This window comes from Poecilia formosa, unplaced genomic scaffold (genome assembly GCF_000485575.1).
Source record: "Poecilia formosa unplaced genomic scaffold, Poecilia_formosa-5.1.2 Scaffold292, whole genome shotgun sequence".
In the NCBI taxonomy this organism is placed as follows: domain Eukaryota; kingdom Metazoa; phylum Chordata; class Actinopteri; order Cyprinodontiformes; family Poeciliidae; genus Poecilia; species Poecilia formosa.
The window spans coordinates 249613-263870 of NW_006800231.1; the positions used below are offsets into that span (position 1 = coordinate 249613).

Genomic DNA, 14258 nt, shown 5'->3' on the forward strand with positions numbered 1-14258 from the left:
TTTATGTTAACGGGACAATCATAAGTTTTTTTTATTGCATTAAAAACAAAAACTTGTTTAGTATCTCATCTATCTGCATATACATCAGCACTGCAAACAAGACAAATTCCAGAGTTAATCCTTGACGTCGCCTACTCCCTACCTCACTGCTGTCTTTGTGAAGTTTATGTAACTTGTAAACACGCTTAACATAGCTCCTGCGACCAGTTCCGTCATTTTCAAATAGAATTTCTATCGTCTTTCATTGACGATCTTTGTTGGCATTTTTTTTTTCCTCTGACGCGGATGTCTGGTTGGCTGTCACGTAAAACTGGCATCTCTCCTCCGGGTCGAAAATCCTTTCTGACGAACAGGTAATTCCTTGGAGAAAAAGAAAAACTAACAAAACTGTAGATAATGGAATATTTTATTGATATTTGTCGAGACAAATCTTGTGAAATAGCTTAGTGGTTCACGCGGAAGGTGTCGCGAGCAGCTTCCCAACTGTTTTCATTCCTGCACAGCTAGCTTTCAGCTCCCGAATATGTTTAGCTAATATAGACCACAGCTGGCAGCTTTTTCCTCACCCTTTTTAAAAGAAAGTTGCTATTAACGTGGTCAGCTGAAACTAATGGATGATTTAGAGGCACTTCCGACGGCTATAACTGGTTATTTCCTTTAACGTTATTGATAAGCAAATTGTCACAAAATTCCATGAAGATATTTGGAATATAAGGATACAGTCTAACTAAAGGACTAATTTTAGTTTTTGGATTTTGGTGTTGCCCGTGCTCTCTGGAAATCCTGTATGTAGAATTTGTCAGCCGTGAAAAGTACTAAAGAGGAAGTCTGAAATAAGATGCAACTAAGTGCCTGCTATTTATCTGATAAAACAACATTTCCTGCTCATAGTCATATCTCTTGAACTTTAACCTTTTTTAAAATTCTGCGCAGCATAAAAAGCAGATCTGGATTCATGGTTTTCCAGCTGCAGTTCAGACTGAGTTTAGGACATCTGTGAACATCAACCTTCCAAGTCAACTCTGCCCGTCAGTTTGGGTTCGTAGGCATTTCTCCATAGATTTAAAGTTGTTCCATTTTTTTCCTCCCATTTTCGTAAGTAACCTTTAACGGGAGTTGGCTATACTGAATTGTATTATTTAAGGTTATTAAATTAATACGCATACCACACTTTTCAGATTATATTTTTTTTTGCTATTTTTTTTTTTGCTTGAAACTATATAATTTTTCATTCCCTTCATGATTATTTGCTATGTGCTATTTTGTTGATTTCTTACATAAATTTCAAATAAAATGCATTGACACTTGTAAATATATGTAAACCTTCAACACTTTGCAGGCACTGCATTGTTCAGCACTGTAGTTCTAAAAGTGATCAAAAGTTCCTCAGACTAACTCTTCCTTAATACTTCACTAAATCATCGCTGCATTCTTGATGTTGCGTTGCTTATTATAATAAATATTTAGATTTTATTTACAGTAACATTTCACTCAGTGTTTACACATCAGGATATAATAATGTAAGACACATTAAAAGGAGTTGAACATCAGTTTTAGAAGAACAACATATGGCACATTAAACCATGTCATCAGTTATTGAAGAAAACTAAGTGAACCTGCATCCTTCCATTATCTGTTATTCTATAGGAATCAAGGGCAGATGTAGCAGCAGTATTAACTGTGTCAGTCAGTGACCAACAGGAAGTGTGACCTGGAGGTTTATATTGTATACTAGTTATTTTGCTCTTGTTTGACATGTGGCTGTTCTCCCGTCTCCCTCCAGTGATGCCTTCTAGTAGCCAGTATTAACAAGGCCGTTAGCCTGCGTGAACCTCTCTGTGTCGTCGTTGTGCTAAGTCCGCCGTCAGTCTGGATGAGAAGAGATGAGCCTCTGCGATCCTAGAAGCTGTCACCATGAGCATGAAGAACCTGGGCGGAGCCTTGGGAGACTCCCTGGGCTCTAGCCTGGCGGTGCGGATGAGCGGGGTGGCTGGCGGATGGAGTGCTCTCTCCCTGAAACCCGTGGCCCCGGTGCGCATCGGCTCCATTTTCCAGACCATGGTTCCCACTGGCTACACCAAGCTGCAGGAGGATCGATTAGCCATGGTGGACTTGGGGGGAAAACCCGAGGTCGGCTCGCTGCAGAACGGCTACAGACAGGAGGCGACTCACATGGAGGGCCGGCGGATTGTGGAGCGGGCCTCCCGCTCCTCCATAACTCTGTCGGACTGTGGAGAAGGGGGCTGCGCTGAGACAGAGCCCATGCTGGCAGAGTGGAGGCTCTCCGGGGACGACGCCAGCGATGAGGAGGAGGAGGAGGAGGAGAAGGATACAGTGGAGGCGCTGGGGTCAGATGGGTCCAATATGCCCAAAGAGTCGCCGCTGGCCATGGCTTTGCAGATACTGGTGCCTTTCCTCCTGGCTGGCTTTGGAACGGTGTCAGCTGGAATGGTGCTGGATATTGTTCAGGTAAGCTGGTGTGAAACCAGTAAAGATCCCATCTGAACAGACTGGGATTAACGGCTCATCTATGGTTATTAAATAACGTCTGGCTGTGGAGCTGATGTTCAGCTGCATTAACTCTGCACTGTGAAGGCCATGCAGTCATCACTGGAATAAACTCTGCTTTGAGCGCGGAGCAGAAAGGATGTATTATTTTAAAAAGAGGTTCTGAAAAGTATGCTTTTATATTAACCACCCTTTATTTTGAAAATCCCCAAAGTGCAAAAAAGGAAACCATAAATATCCTAATTAGTAAAAAGTCTATCTGTAGGTGATTTAATCTCATTATTAATGCAGATAATCTGTCTGTGTTTTGTCTTGTTTTTTGTGATTTAAATCACTGATCTTTGTGGTTCTTCTTTAGACATTTTTGCAAGGATGTTTGTGATATTTTTCCTTTGTTAACTCCTGTAAGGTTTATTTGTGCAGCACATTTCAGCAACAAGGCTGTTCAGAGTTCTTTGCACTATAAAAACATAAAGCGGTAACCTATTTTGAAACATCGATAAACATTACATTTTGTCAAATGCCATCATCAAAATCATCAAATATATTAGTCAATGTTTTAGTTATTATGAATCAAAGGCAGCTTTTAGCCTTTATTAATGTAAAGGAACTCAGTGTTTCAGCAGTTTTTCAGTTTTCTGGAAGTTTGATCCAGATTACAGGAGCTGTTCCATGTTCCAAATATGTAATGCTACATATAGAACAAAATGATGAGTTAGAAAAAAGAAGACTGATACTCAAGCATATTTATTCTATCATAGACTATAACTTGAAGTAGAAGTCAGAAACAATGCCACCTTAAGGTGGGAGGTAGCAGTTAATTAATTGTGAGTTTATTATGGAAAATTTGTAATAAACTCACAATTGTATGCGGGATCTGTTGATTTTTTTTTGGCATGAATTTCTGCAAAAAAAAAAAAACTGTAGTGACTGACTAGAGAACAAACAACATGAAGAAGATCAAGGAACAAGACGAGCAGCTTTCTGGCTGCCACAGAGCAGGTTCTGGCAGATTTGGTTTACTGTATCTGTGTTAGTTTTGCTTCCTTGTAGTTTTCTGATCCTCTTTGAAATTTGATTTAAAGCACAATTGTGAAATATAACTATTTTAAATGGGAGAAAATGTATTGGTGACAAGAGAATGCTTGGATGTAACCTGGATCATCATGTTTAACCCTCCTTTACCTTGATGGGTTTAGCTGAGCGGATCACTAGAGCTGATAAAGAAATACAGAAACAAAACAAAAAATACAAAATCTGTCCAAGAGATTGTTTGACCAATAACTCAACTTTCTCTGTTCTACTATCAGTTTTCTGTTTTCTAAGTTTTCCAGGTCTGTGTAGCTGATCTCTTTGTTGACTCAACAGGGAGTGTTGTGGACTCTTATCTGAATGACACCAGGGCTTTTATCTTTAAATGTCAAATTAGGCTGCGTGATAAGAGGTCAGGTGTTGTTTCCAATGTGTCCGCAGCACTGGGAGGCCTTCCAGTTCATCACAGAGATCTTCATCCTGGTTCCTGCTCTGCTGGGCCTGAAGGGGAACCTGGAGATGACTCTGGCCTCCAGGCTGTCCACAGCTGTGAGTCCTCCATCAGCTCATTTTTTATTTCTGTCTCAACAATGCAAATGCTGCTGTCAGAATGTGCCAGTTGGATAACTATCAGAAAGAAAATACCACACCATCATGGTACTGACAGGAACCAGCATTCAAACAAAGCTGTTCAACAAGATCCACTTGTGTTATTCACAGCAGCTTGCCAACATTATCATTCCTTTAGTTTCCTGTTTTCAGCTTTCAGATTCACAAAAGGATTCCATGAGTCAGCTGACCACAGTGTGCAGTTTTTGACCATTTTAATACTTTGTATGACTTGATACCAGTACTAGGCATGAGTATTTATTGTCTCATTTATCATTCCACACTGATAGATAGGAGTAGGAACTGGGGATGTGATAACTCACATTATTTTGAAAGCGCAACGCAGCTTCATGTCAGTGCAAAACTCTTGAATGATGTCACCTGCACACAAGTAGTTACTGTGACCTGCAGACACGGCTGTACTTTTACCATAAAATGGATGCAAAGTTATTTTAAATAGTTTATATTCACTTTTAGCATTTTTGCAATAATATCACAACATATTATGGTTAAAGTTTAATTTCACCCACTCTTTAAAGGTCACCTGTGCCTAATGGCAACATGTGCAATCAGCTTGCTGCTGTGGAAGATCCCTCTCTCTAGTTCTGTCATCAGTTTGCACATAAAGTGTGCCATTTTTTACCACTTTGGTTAAGATTAGTTCATGTGTGAGTCAAGCTGCTGGAACATCTGTGAAACCTGGAGGAGAACCGATCTGATCCCAACATCCTTCTGGAAGGGTCAGGTTGGAAAACTCTGGTACAGGTCTGCAGCAGGTGGCAGCTAAACACACTTCCTGTTCTGTTCACATGGAGGTAGAGAGGAATTTTTCCACTTCTCAATCTGAACAGAGCTGGAAGCTGAATAAAGAAAAGACAGAGCAGAACTGGGTCTTTGTTGGGGTTCCAGTTGGTGGGCCCCTCCCTCTTTGGCCCCCAGCTCCCTGCATGGAGGAGCTCCACCTTCACAGCACTGTGTCAACAACAAGCAGAGTTCAGTCAGATCAAATACCCTCTGCAGCTCCTCTAAAAGCACATTTAACCCCTTCTGGTCATGCAGTGCTGAAGCACAATTTCAGCACTGCACTACTGTTTATTTTCTACTCTCTCTCTATCACTCTGTATGCAGGTAAATGTTGGGAAGATGGACTCTCCCATAGAGAAGTGGAACCTAATCATCGGCAACCTGGCACTGAAGCAGGTAGTTACCCAGCCGGCTCCCATCCAGCACCCCGCAAAAGTATTGGCACCCAATACGTGCTCACAGTTTAACTTTGGAATTTTCATTGGGATTTTATGGGTTAAACGAGCACAAAAAGGCAAATGTTTTAAAATTGGAAGCAAAATGATCTTTGAGTTGTTTTTTGGGGGGTTTGTTCTGTGATGCTGTTTGTTCTCCATCAAACCTATAAGCCTTCACAGAACAATTCTTTTAAAAACATGAATTATTTAAAAACGGTGAGCTACTTTGTTGGTCCATTGTATAAAATCCCAATAAATTACTCTGAAGTTTGTCACAGCAACGTGAGAAACACTGTGAAACAATTGAAGAGGTGTTTTGCACTGCTTCTGTAATTCCAGGTTTTATTATTCTCATCAGTCAATCAAATTCTTGATTTAACTTTTTTCATATTCACATTTACGGATATTTTAACACAGTAAGTTGTACCTAAAGTTGGAAGAAAAACATTTCTCTTTACTGTAATGTAATTTATTGTAGAGGAATGAGGCCATGGCTGTTTTACCTTCTCATGAGCTGCAGCTGACAGTAGGTGATGAGTTTTCATGTGATTGCTGCTGATCATCCTCCCACACACTGCTAAACACACAGGAACACACAGCTACGTCACCGCGGGATGACGGGCTGTTTGTGTGCCTCGTTGTGGAATAACATCAGAAATGATTGTGGCAGATTATACTCAGATGTAATGATGTGCTTCTTCAACACAGGCTGTCTCTTTTTAATAATGTCGTCTTGTCATTTTTAATTTCTTTTTTTAAACACTCAAGTGAAACCCCTGTGTGTTTCCAGGTCCAGGCCACGGTGGTGGGGTTCCTGGCAGCTGTAGCAGCCGTCATACTCGGTTGGATCCCAGAGGGGAAGTTTCAGATGAGCCATGCTGTTTTGCTCTGCTCAAGCAGCGTGGCCACGGCCTTCATAGCCTCCCTGCTGCAGGGTAAACACTCCTATCATAAAGTGTCACAACTGGAGCTCAGCACCACTTCCTTAAAAAACACTTTCCTCTCTGCGGATATAGTTTGTTACTGAGATGTCAGGGTTAGTTTTTCTTTACTCAGGAAATATTTACTCAGGAGAATAAACTCTTTGTTTTATTTCTCTTTTGTTCCTTTGTTCTTTTTTCCCCACTGTTCTTTTTTTTCTTCCTCTTTTTTTTGCTTTTCCCCCTTTTTTCTTTCTACTTTTTCTTTTTTGCTTTTAATTTTTTTTCCTCTTTTCCTCCTGTTTTTTTTCTCCACTTACTTTTCCCTCTGTTGTTCTCTTCTTGCCCCTTTTCCTTTGTTTCCTTTTTTTTCTTTTTACCCTTCTTTGAAATGCTTTGGGGTTCTATCTTTGTCCATCGGGAAACTGAAATGTTTACTTATTAAAAAAAAAATATCCCTTCCCAAAGTTTCCTCTTCCAGTCCCCTCTGGAAGTGGAAAGAGATTATTTTTTTTCCTGTTAATTTAACTTAATTTAACTTAATTTGACTTAATTTCTCCTCCTATACGGCTGCAGCAAACATTTCCACCCTGTCTGACACTTCTCCAGTGACTCCCTATATTTTTTCTCTCCATAATGATCAGCTTAAAGTCATGTTAGTAATGACCACTGCTAAAGTTCCCTGCCATTTTCTCATTGTGTTTAGGTATCCTCATGGTCGGGGTAATTGTGGGGTCGAAGAAGACCGGCATCAACCCGGACAACGTAGCCACACCCATCGCTGCCAGTTTTGGTGACCTCATAACTCTGGCCATCCTGGCCTGGATAAGCCAAGGCCTCTACAAATGTCTGGGTCAGTAGCTAATTACTGTGTTTATGAAGTTTTCACAGCCACAGTCAAAATTACATGACTATTAGCAGGGAGCAGCTGTGTCTTTATTATTATTTTTATTTTCTGGGTTTTATGTTTTCCTCATTCTGAGGGAGAGCTAATTCCAGAAAAGCATTTCAAATGCTCCCAAATGATTCCACATAATGAATTAAGATTTCATAAATAAATTCAAACAGGCATTTCATATTGTCTTACAGTAAAAGTTTTCACAGGATTAAAATAATTCAACACAGCACCTTCATTAAGACGACATCATGTTTGTTACCAGGTGGGAGGATGATTTAGATCAAATCCAGAATGTTCAAAAACATACACTGCAGATTCCACCATGTCATTTTTATAGAATCAAGACAGAACAAACTGAAAGGCTTAGTAAAAAACGAAATAGTCTTTTTATGACGTTACCACTGATATAAACAAACATCTGTTGAAAATATGCAAAACTCAGGGTTCTAAATCATCCATTTTTTTCAAGATGCAAATGCTTTAAGGATGTCTCTGCTATCATAAAGTTAAATGCTGATACATATTGAAATAAGTCTGACAGGAAATAGGGTAAAGACAGAGAAGGGGAAGACATGCAAAAAAAATGACCTGAAACCAGATCAACCCTCTGCAAACTGAGGCACCAGCAAATCAAATAAAGGTTTTGAACACTGGAGCTTTAAAACAGTGAATAAAAATAATTTCTGATTATATATATTTGAAAAACAGTTTTTTCAAACATCTGATGCATTGCTAAATGTTGATACTAATAACACTTCTACCTGTGAAATCATTCATATTTTAAAAAGTTGCTTAACTCTGCTAGACCATAATTCCCCTCACTCTCTAGATGGGTAATTAGACACTTCCCTCAGTCAGCCAGTAGGGGGCCCTCCTGATTCATTCTGCGGCATGTTTTTGATGTCCTTTCTCCAACAGATCCCATCCATATAGATGCATTCTGTTCCACCATCCTGTCTTAGGCTCTCAAATAAAGCTGTTCACCCGATACATTAGAACCTCTGTCAAGTTTCATGCAGTCATAGAAATGTGTAAAATTATTAATAAAATAAACGATTAAATATTTGGAGCTAAATTTAAATAGTTCTAGGACAGAGCTGTACAGTGAGACTGCAAACAGGAGCCCTGTTGTTCTTCACCCCAGTCACACAGATACTTTCTGTTAAATTCACATCAAAACACATCTGCAGAACTTCTAACTTTGGATCCAGTCAGCCCAGTACCAAATGTCGCCACGGTGATGGCCATGCCAGTTGCAGGGACTCAGATGACTCCTGATAGGTTTATTTATGGCAGTTGCTGTTGTTGAGGCTACCACAACACATGGAAGTCAAAATTCTCCACATGCAGAAAACTGCATAGTTGTACAAAATATTATGATGCACTGTGTGTGTACGTGTGTGTATAAAGTGCCTTGCAAATGTATGGTGAAACAAAATGATGCATGTGTTCATGGGGGATCATTTGGGTCATATCTCTATCAGTTTTGCCCATTCATCTTTGCAAAATGGCTCAAGTTTTGTCAAAATAGATGGAGCGTTAAATATCAAGTTTAAAGTCATACAACAGCAAAACAAAATTCACAAAAGTTTCATCTTTGCAGATTAAAGTTAAATTGTGATGAAATAAAGCGCTCGGTTTTTATTTTCCTGTTTGTTTGAATGTGGTCTGTCAGGCAGTGAGTTTAGTTCAATTACAGGTACTGTTCAAAACAGAGCTTATTAAATTCAGTTTAAAGCTGCATCATTTTCTTTACATCATAATTATGTACTGCTTTTTTAGCCTGCTACATAAAGTGCTAATAACATACAATGATGTTTTTATGATTGAATCTTGTTTGTAAGAGTTCTGACCCAGACTGTTAGAAACTCAGGAAACCTTTGCATGTGTTTGGAGTTAATTCCCTGATTAGGGTGCAACACCATGTGTTTCCAGTGTCCAATATTATTTTTTTCTGAGACACTGAAATTAACTTCAGAAAAATATTTGACTTAATCTATGAATTTTATTTCCTGGCATTCAGTGGTAGTTTTGATGCCCAGGGCAACATTAGAGTGCACCAGATGAAAAACAAATATGATGTATCATTTGGACCTAGAGCTAGTTTTCCATTGGTTCTCTGCATAGTAATGTAGTTTTGGCGCCCCCTACTTACTGCTGAGATTATGGAGACTATTTTACATACTACCCTAGAATTTAAATGGATTTCTTCTTTATGATTTTTTGGGGAAGGGGTCATGGCAGACGGAAGGCATCGTCCATGGTTCTATTTATGCAGAAAACCATAACTCAGAAATACTTACTTGAAATAAAATATTAACTTTGTTACTGTGTGTTTGCTCTTTGCATTTTAGTTTTTGAACAGACAAAGATCATTCATCCTCATTGGCAATTTATTTGTTATCTTGGTGTAAGGCAGAATTAGCAGGATCACTTAGGACATTAGTAGGAGCGGTTAGAGCGTTTCCACCACCAGGACTGTATGATACGGGTCGGTATGGGCCGCTTTTACAAAAGAAACAAACTGCACCGACCAGTGCCGTACCACTCAGTGGAAAGAAGGCATTCTACAATTAGAATAACTTATGCAAACTTGTAATAATAAATGATGTCCATGGGAGCCAAAGAAATGCATTTTCAGCATGTTTCTCCTGCTCTCTTCCCAGACTCCTATCCTTACGTATCATCGTTGGTTTGCGCCTTCTTCATGTGTCTGACTCCTCTGTGGATCGTCATTTCCTCCAAGCACCCAGCCAGCCGCACGCTGCTGTACTCCGGATGGGAGCCAGTCATCACCGCCATGGTTATCAGCAGGTGTGTGTTATGTTGATACTTGTCAGGAGAAGAAAAACCCAAAGTGTCGTTTGTGTGATCTTGAGAGGATTTCATGTGATGGACCAATGCTATGTAGGGTTTCATCTTTCCAACACCTACACTGCAGCCTCTAGTGAGTTATCAGGGTGATAATCTTGCAATCCTTGAAGACTGATGTTCACAGATGTTCTCCATCCTGTTTGCTGAGCTTGAGTTGTTTTGTAAAGAGAGAGTGAAAATATCAGCTCCTAGTTATGTGAAGCTGCTAGAGCTTTAAAAAGCTCTGAATGTCCTTCTGCTACTTCAGGTTGATTTTTACACACCCAATTCTACTGGAACACACTTCGGTTTGTTGTTATGAATTTTTTTGCTAGTCACTGTATCCTGTTTATGCTTCTCCCAGCATCTGCTTTGTTGGATGACGCATTGCCTTAAACAAATTGCAGCAGTGAGCGCTCACACCCTCCGTTCCCCTTGAGCCTGGCTCCTTAAAAATAAAGCCCAAAGGAGGGAAACAACTCTCTTCCTCTGCAGCTTTCTTTTCTCTCGGCGCACATAATTCAACTCGGCCTTTCACTCTTTATTAGCCAGGTAGATGCAGGAAAAATTAATACTAGCAGTGCATATCATCACCTAGGTTGATTATTGAAATATCAACAATAATCTGTTGGTTTATTCAGAATGAATGGATATTGTTTAAAACGTTCCTAAGTCAGATTATCAGTTTAGGGGAATATTTGTAGGAGTGAATGTTCTGAAAGAGTAGCACAGGAAGGACACAAAGTATGTCCTTAACTCTGACATCACAAGCTGCATTCCCTTTATAAATGTGTGCAGAACTTTATCAAAAAACACAACTGCGGTGTTTCTATCAAGTAAAAAGCGTGAAAAGGTTTGTTCACACAATCAGTCATTAAAAAAAATAAATAAATATGTTGCAACATCATTCTCCAACTACTTCCCGTCATCTTCTTCTTCGTGATTTGGATCAACGGCAACATCAGAATTTTGATCATGTGACCTGTGTGATGGGGAAAAAACTGTTTCCATTGTAGTTTTGCCAAGAAAACAATTTCAGTACAGCCAAAGCACCACCTTAACCTTAGAAAGGTTAACCTTTCTAGGTTGCCACCTTAACCTCAAGAGGTTAAGGTGGTTAACCTTAACCTTAGAAAGGTTAACATTTCTAGTTTAAATAAGAGGTTAAGGTGGCAAAACTTTGCATCAAAAAATGAGTTGTTTTTCAAAATTGCTGTGTTTCCATTAAGTTAATTTATTTTTGTAATTTCAATTTGCACAAATCTCTGAATCCAGTCCTACCTTTAAAGCAATCTCTGTCATTCAACAGAAATTGTTTCCGTTGAACAAATTTATTTTTGAAATGCCAAATATCAATGTCAAAGTAAATGGTCAGTGGAAAAGCAGCTATTGATACCAACTTTCTCCAGTCCTACTGATACCTCACATCATACAAGATATTTTTCCTTGTACTGTTAAAACATTACTGCGGTTTAAAATTAAGTCTAAACATTAAAAAAAAAAAAATTCAATTTCTCTAAAACGGTTCCAGGTTAGAGCTGTCTCATTGTGTCAGCTAATACCTTCAGCGTTAGCGAATGGAGATATTGGTACAACAAATAAAAGTGGAACTTCTTGCAGGAAATATGTTTTTCTACTAGATCTACTTAAAATAAAAGGTATGTGTAAAGAAAAGAGCCCTTATTTACCGTCTTAAATTGTTAAATATTTTATTGTGTGGTTTTTTTATTGTAATGCAAGAAGCCCTCCTGCAACAAACACTCATTAATTATAGATGTTAGGAGCAGATCCAAAACCTGTGTGTGAGGGAGTGAGTAGAAAGAAAACCGTGCTGTGATTTTTATTACATGACATTTATCATCATTCCGACCTCCTTTTCTAGTCAGATGTTTTCTGGCTTGCAGCATTGGTTGCATCCATTTTCATGGCTGAGTCGAGAAAAAATTGAAAGAGAGAAATGGAAAATAAAGCAGCTGGAAGTTACTGAAGATTTATGACCTTTAGGTGTGGAATACAGAGCTCAGGCATCGACGCAGAATACAGTGGCCAGCCAAGACTAAACCGGGGGATAGCAGCGTCCGAAGCAGATAAACATTTTCCAGTCCAGTATGGTCTGTGACACGTTGAAATGGAAAGAGATAAACCATAGCGACTTTGCTGTAATCTCAGCTTTCCTTTTGTCGGCCCCCAAAACTGGACATATAGTTTCACCTGTACTAGTGAACTGCATGAACATCAGCTATACCTTCCATAATCAGGTCCGTTTTGACTGAGACATTGGAATGTAATTGTTTGCCATAAGAAGTGAAAAATTTGTGAAACAATGTAACAGGTCAGCTGACGTTGAGCACTAACTCCTCCCACACTTTTGCAGAGAGAGGAGTTGACCGCAGCGATTTTCAGTCAAACTATGACCGATGATACTTTCACTGCTCCAATTGGTGATTTCATTTAACCAAACACACCTGGGTCAAATGACTGAACTGCTGTTATTCAGCTGATGTTTTTATATGTTTTCACAATGTAAAGCACTTTGGACTGCAGTTTTGTTGAAATGTGCTATACATGTAAAATTGATTGATTCAGCTGTTTCCATCCAACTGTCAAGCAACTTTTGAGCAAACTTTTAAACCGCCGCTAAAAAGAAAGAATTAGGCTTGTTTCCATCCACTCATTTGAAGCAAATCACGGAAAGTGGGATTTCATCAGATGTTGACGCTACACATGGCTGAATAAACAGGAAGTAGAGGTTGTTACTAGCATGTTTACCCAAGTCTCTTTTGAAATAGATTTTTAATGTCAATGAGACATTCCTGGTCAAATAAAGGTTATGGATCACACATGGCAGATAAATGAAAAGAGTCGTCCTCAGAGCTGGAGATTTAGACTTTGAAATTTTCCGATCCTTCCACCACCACCAGTGGAAGGGAGTGTTCCTCCACACCCATCCCAGCCTAGAGTGCCTCTCGCCAGCCACTGCATGCTGACAGACCTCCCATCCATTCTGGAGGTTTGGGCGGTGAAAGTTCATTACCTCAGAACTTTTTCAGAAAATGTGTTTCCATCTTCCTTTTGATGCATTGAAACACAAATAAGCAGAAAAACATTTTTACAAAATAGAAGTATTACGGTATTTTGAATTATTATCAACCTTTTCTAACGCAATACGTTAGAAAAAAAATGTTGATGGAAAGATGGCTATTGAAAGGTTGTTGCAGTACCTCTGGAGGAGAACCCAAACAGCAGTAGCTGTACCATGTTTCAAAAGCTTCTGTGTTTTCCTGCTATTGAGAAAAGATTGCTATCCTGCTTGGAGAGCAACCTGGTGTGCCAACCACGAACTTCTCTCAGCGTTTAAACTGATTTCTAATCTCTTCCAGTTTGGGGGAAGTTTAGATTTAATTAATGATTGAGAGATAACCACTAACAGACACCACAGGTGATTGTAAATATATAATGTAAACTGAAAATCTGTTGCGGATGGATGGATGGATGGATGGATGGATGGATGGATGGAAACTTTATTCATCTCTTTCCCTGTGGGATTTACCCACAGGGAAATTACAGTTCAGTCTCCCACACAGCACCAATACAAACCATTTTTAACAGGTAACAGTACATATGAGCAGCAAGCATAAAAACTGGACCTGGTCCTTGTGTGTAAGGTCATGTAAGGCCAGATCCTTTATTCCACATTCACCTCCTAGTCAACAAATGATAAAACTGGTTCTTCTCTATTTTTGTTCTTTTTTCTTTTTCTTTTTGCCCTTTTTAATGTTAAAAATAACACCATCAGTTAATCTGTGTATGTTGTGTGTTGCAGTATTGGAGGACTCATTCTGGACAAAACAGTGTCTGACCCTAACCTAGCCGGCATTGTAGTATACACCCCAGTTATCAACGGTGAGTACTGGCTGCTCTTTTTTGTTATATGAAAAAGTTTGATGATCTTAATTTTAATTTCCAAATTTGTGGGTGTTTGGATCAGTTATTTCAGTTTGCTGTATCATATAACCCAGGGGTCCCCAAACTACGGCCCGCGGGCCGGATCCCGCCCGCCTCCACATTTGGTCCGGCCCCCTGAATAATACCAGAAAGCATTCAGATATTTTTATTTTTTTCATTTACCGTATTTTCCGGACTATAAGCCGTTTATATGTGAATTTTTCTTCAACCACCAAGGGGCTCTTTAGCAGG

The 14258-nt window shown here is 39.4% G+C and overlaps 1 protein-coding gene across 1 annotated transcript; it reads left to right on the forward strand.

Moving 5' to 3' along the window:
* The first annotated feature begins 247 nt into the window (after window positions 1-247).
* slc41a2b (solute carrier family 41 member 2b) lies at window positions 248-14000 on the forward strand. The gene is made up of 8 exons (XM_016681752.1): window positions 248-353; window positions 1784-2469; window positions 3982-4089; window positions 5278-5349; window positions 6181-6325; window positions 7017-7163; window positions 9875-10022; window positions 13885-14000. The coding sequence occupies exons 2-8, from the start codon at window positions 1915-1917 to the stop codon at window positions 13994-13996; spliced, it is 1287 nt and encodes a 428-aa protein (XP_016537238.1). The 5' UTR covers window positions 248-353; window positions 1784-1914; the 3' UTR covers window positions 13997-14000.
* Window positions 14001-14258: the final 258 nt, after the last annotated feature.

Coding starts and splice junctions, on each gene's coding strand:
- slc41a2b (XM_016681752.1), top strand. CDS start 1,915: ATGAGCATGAAGAACCTGGGCGGAGCCTTGGGAGACTCCCTGGGCTCT. Junction 6,326..7,016: donor CATAGCCTCCCTGCTGCAGG/GTAAACACTCCT, acceptor CATTGTGTTTAG/GTATCCTCATGGTCGGGGTA. Junction 10,023..13,884: donor ACCGCCATGGTTATCAGCAG/GTGTGTGTTATG, acceptor TGTGTGTTGCAG/TATTGGAGGACTCATTCTGG.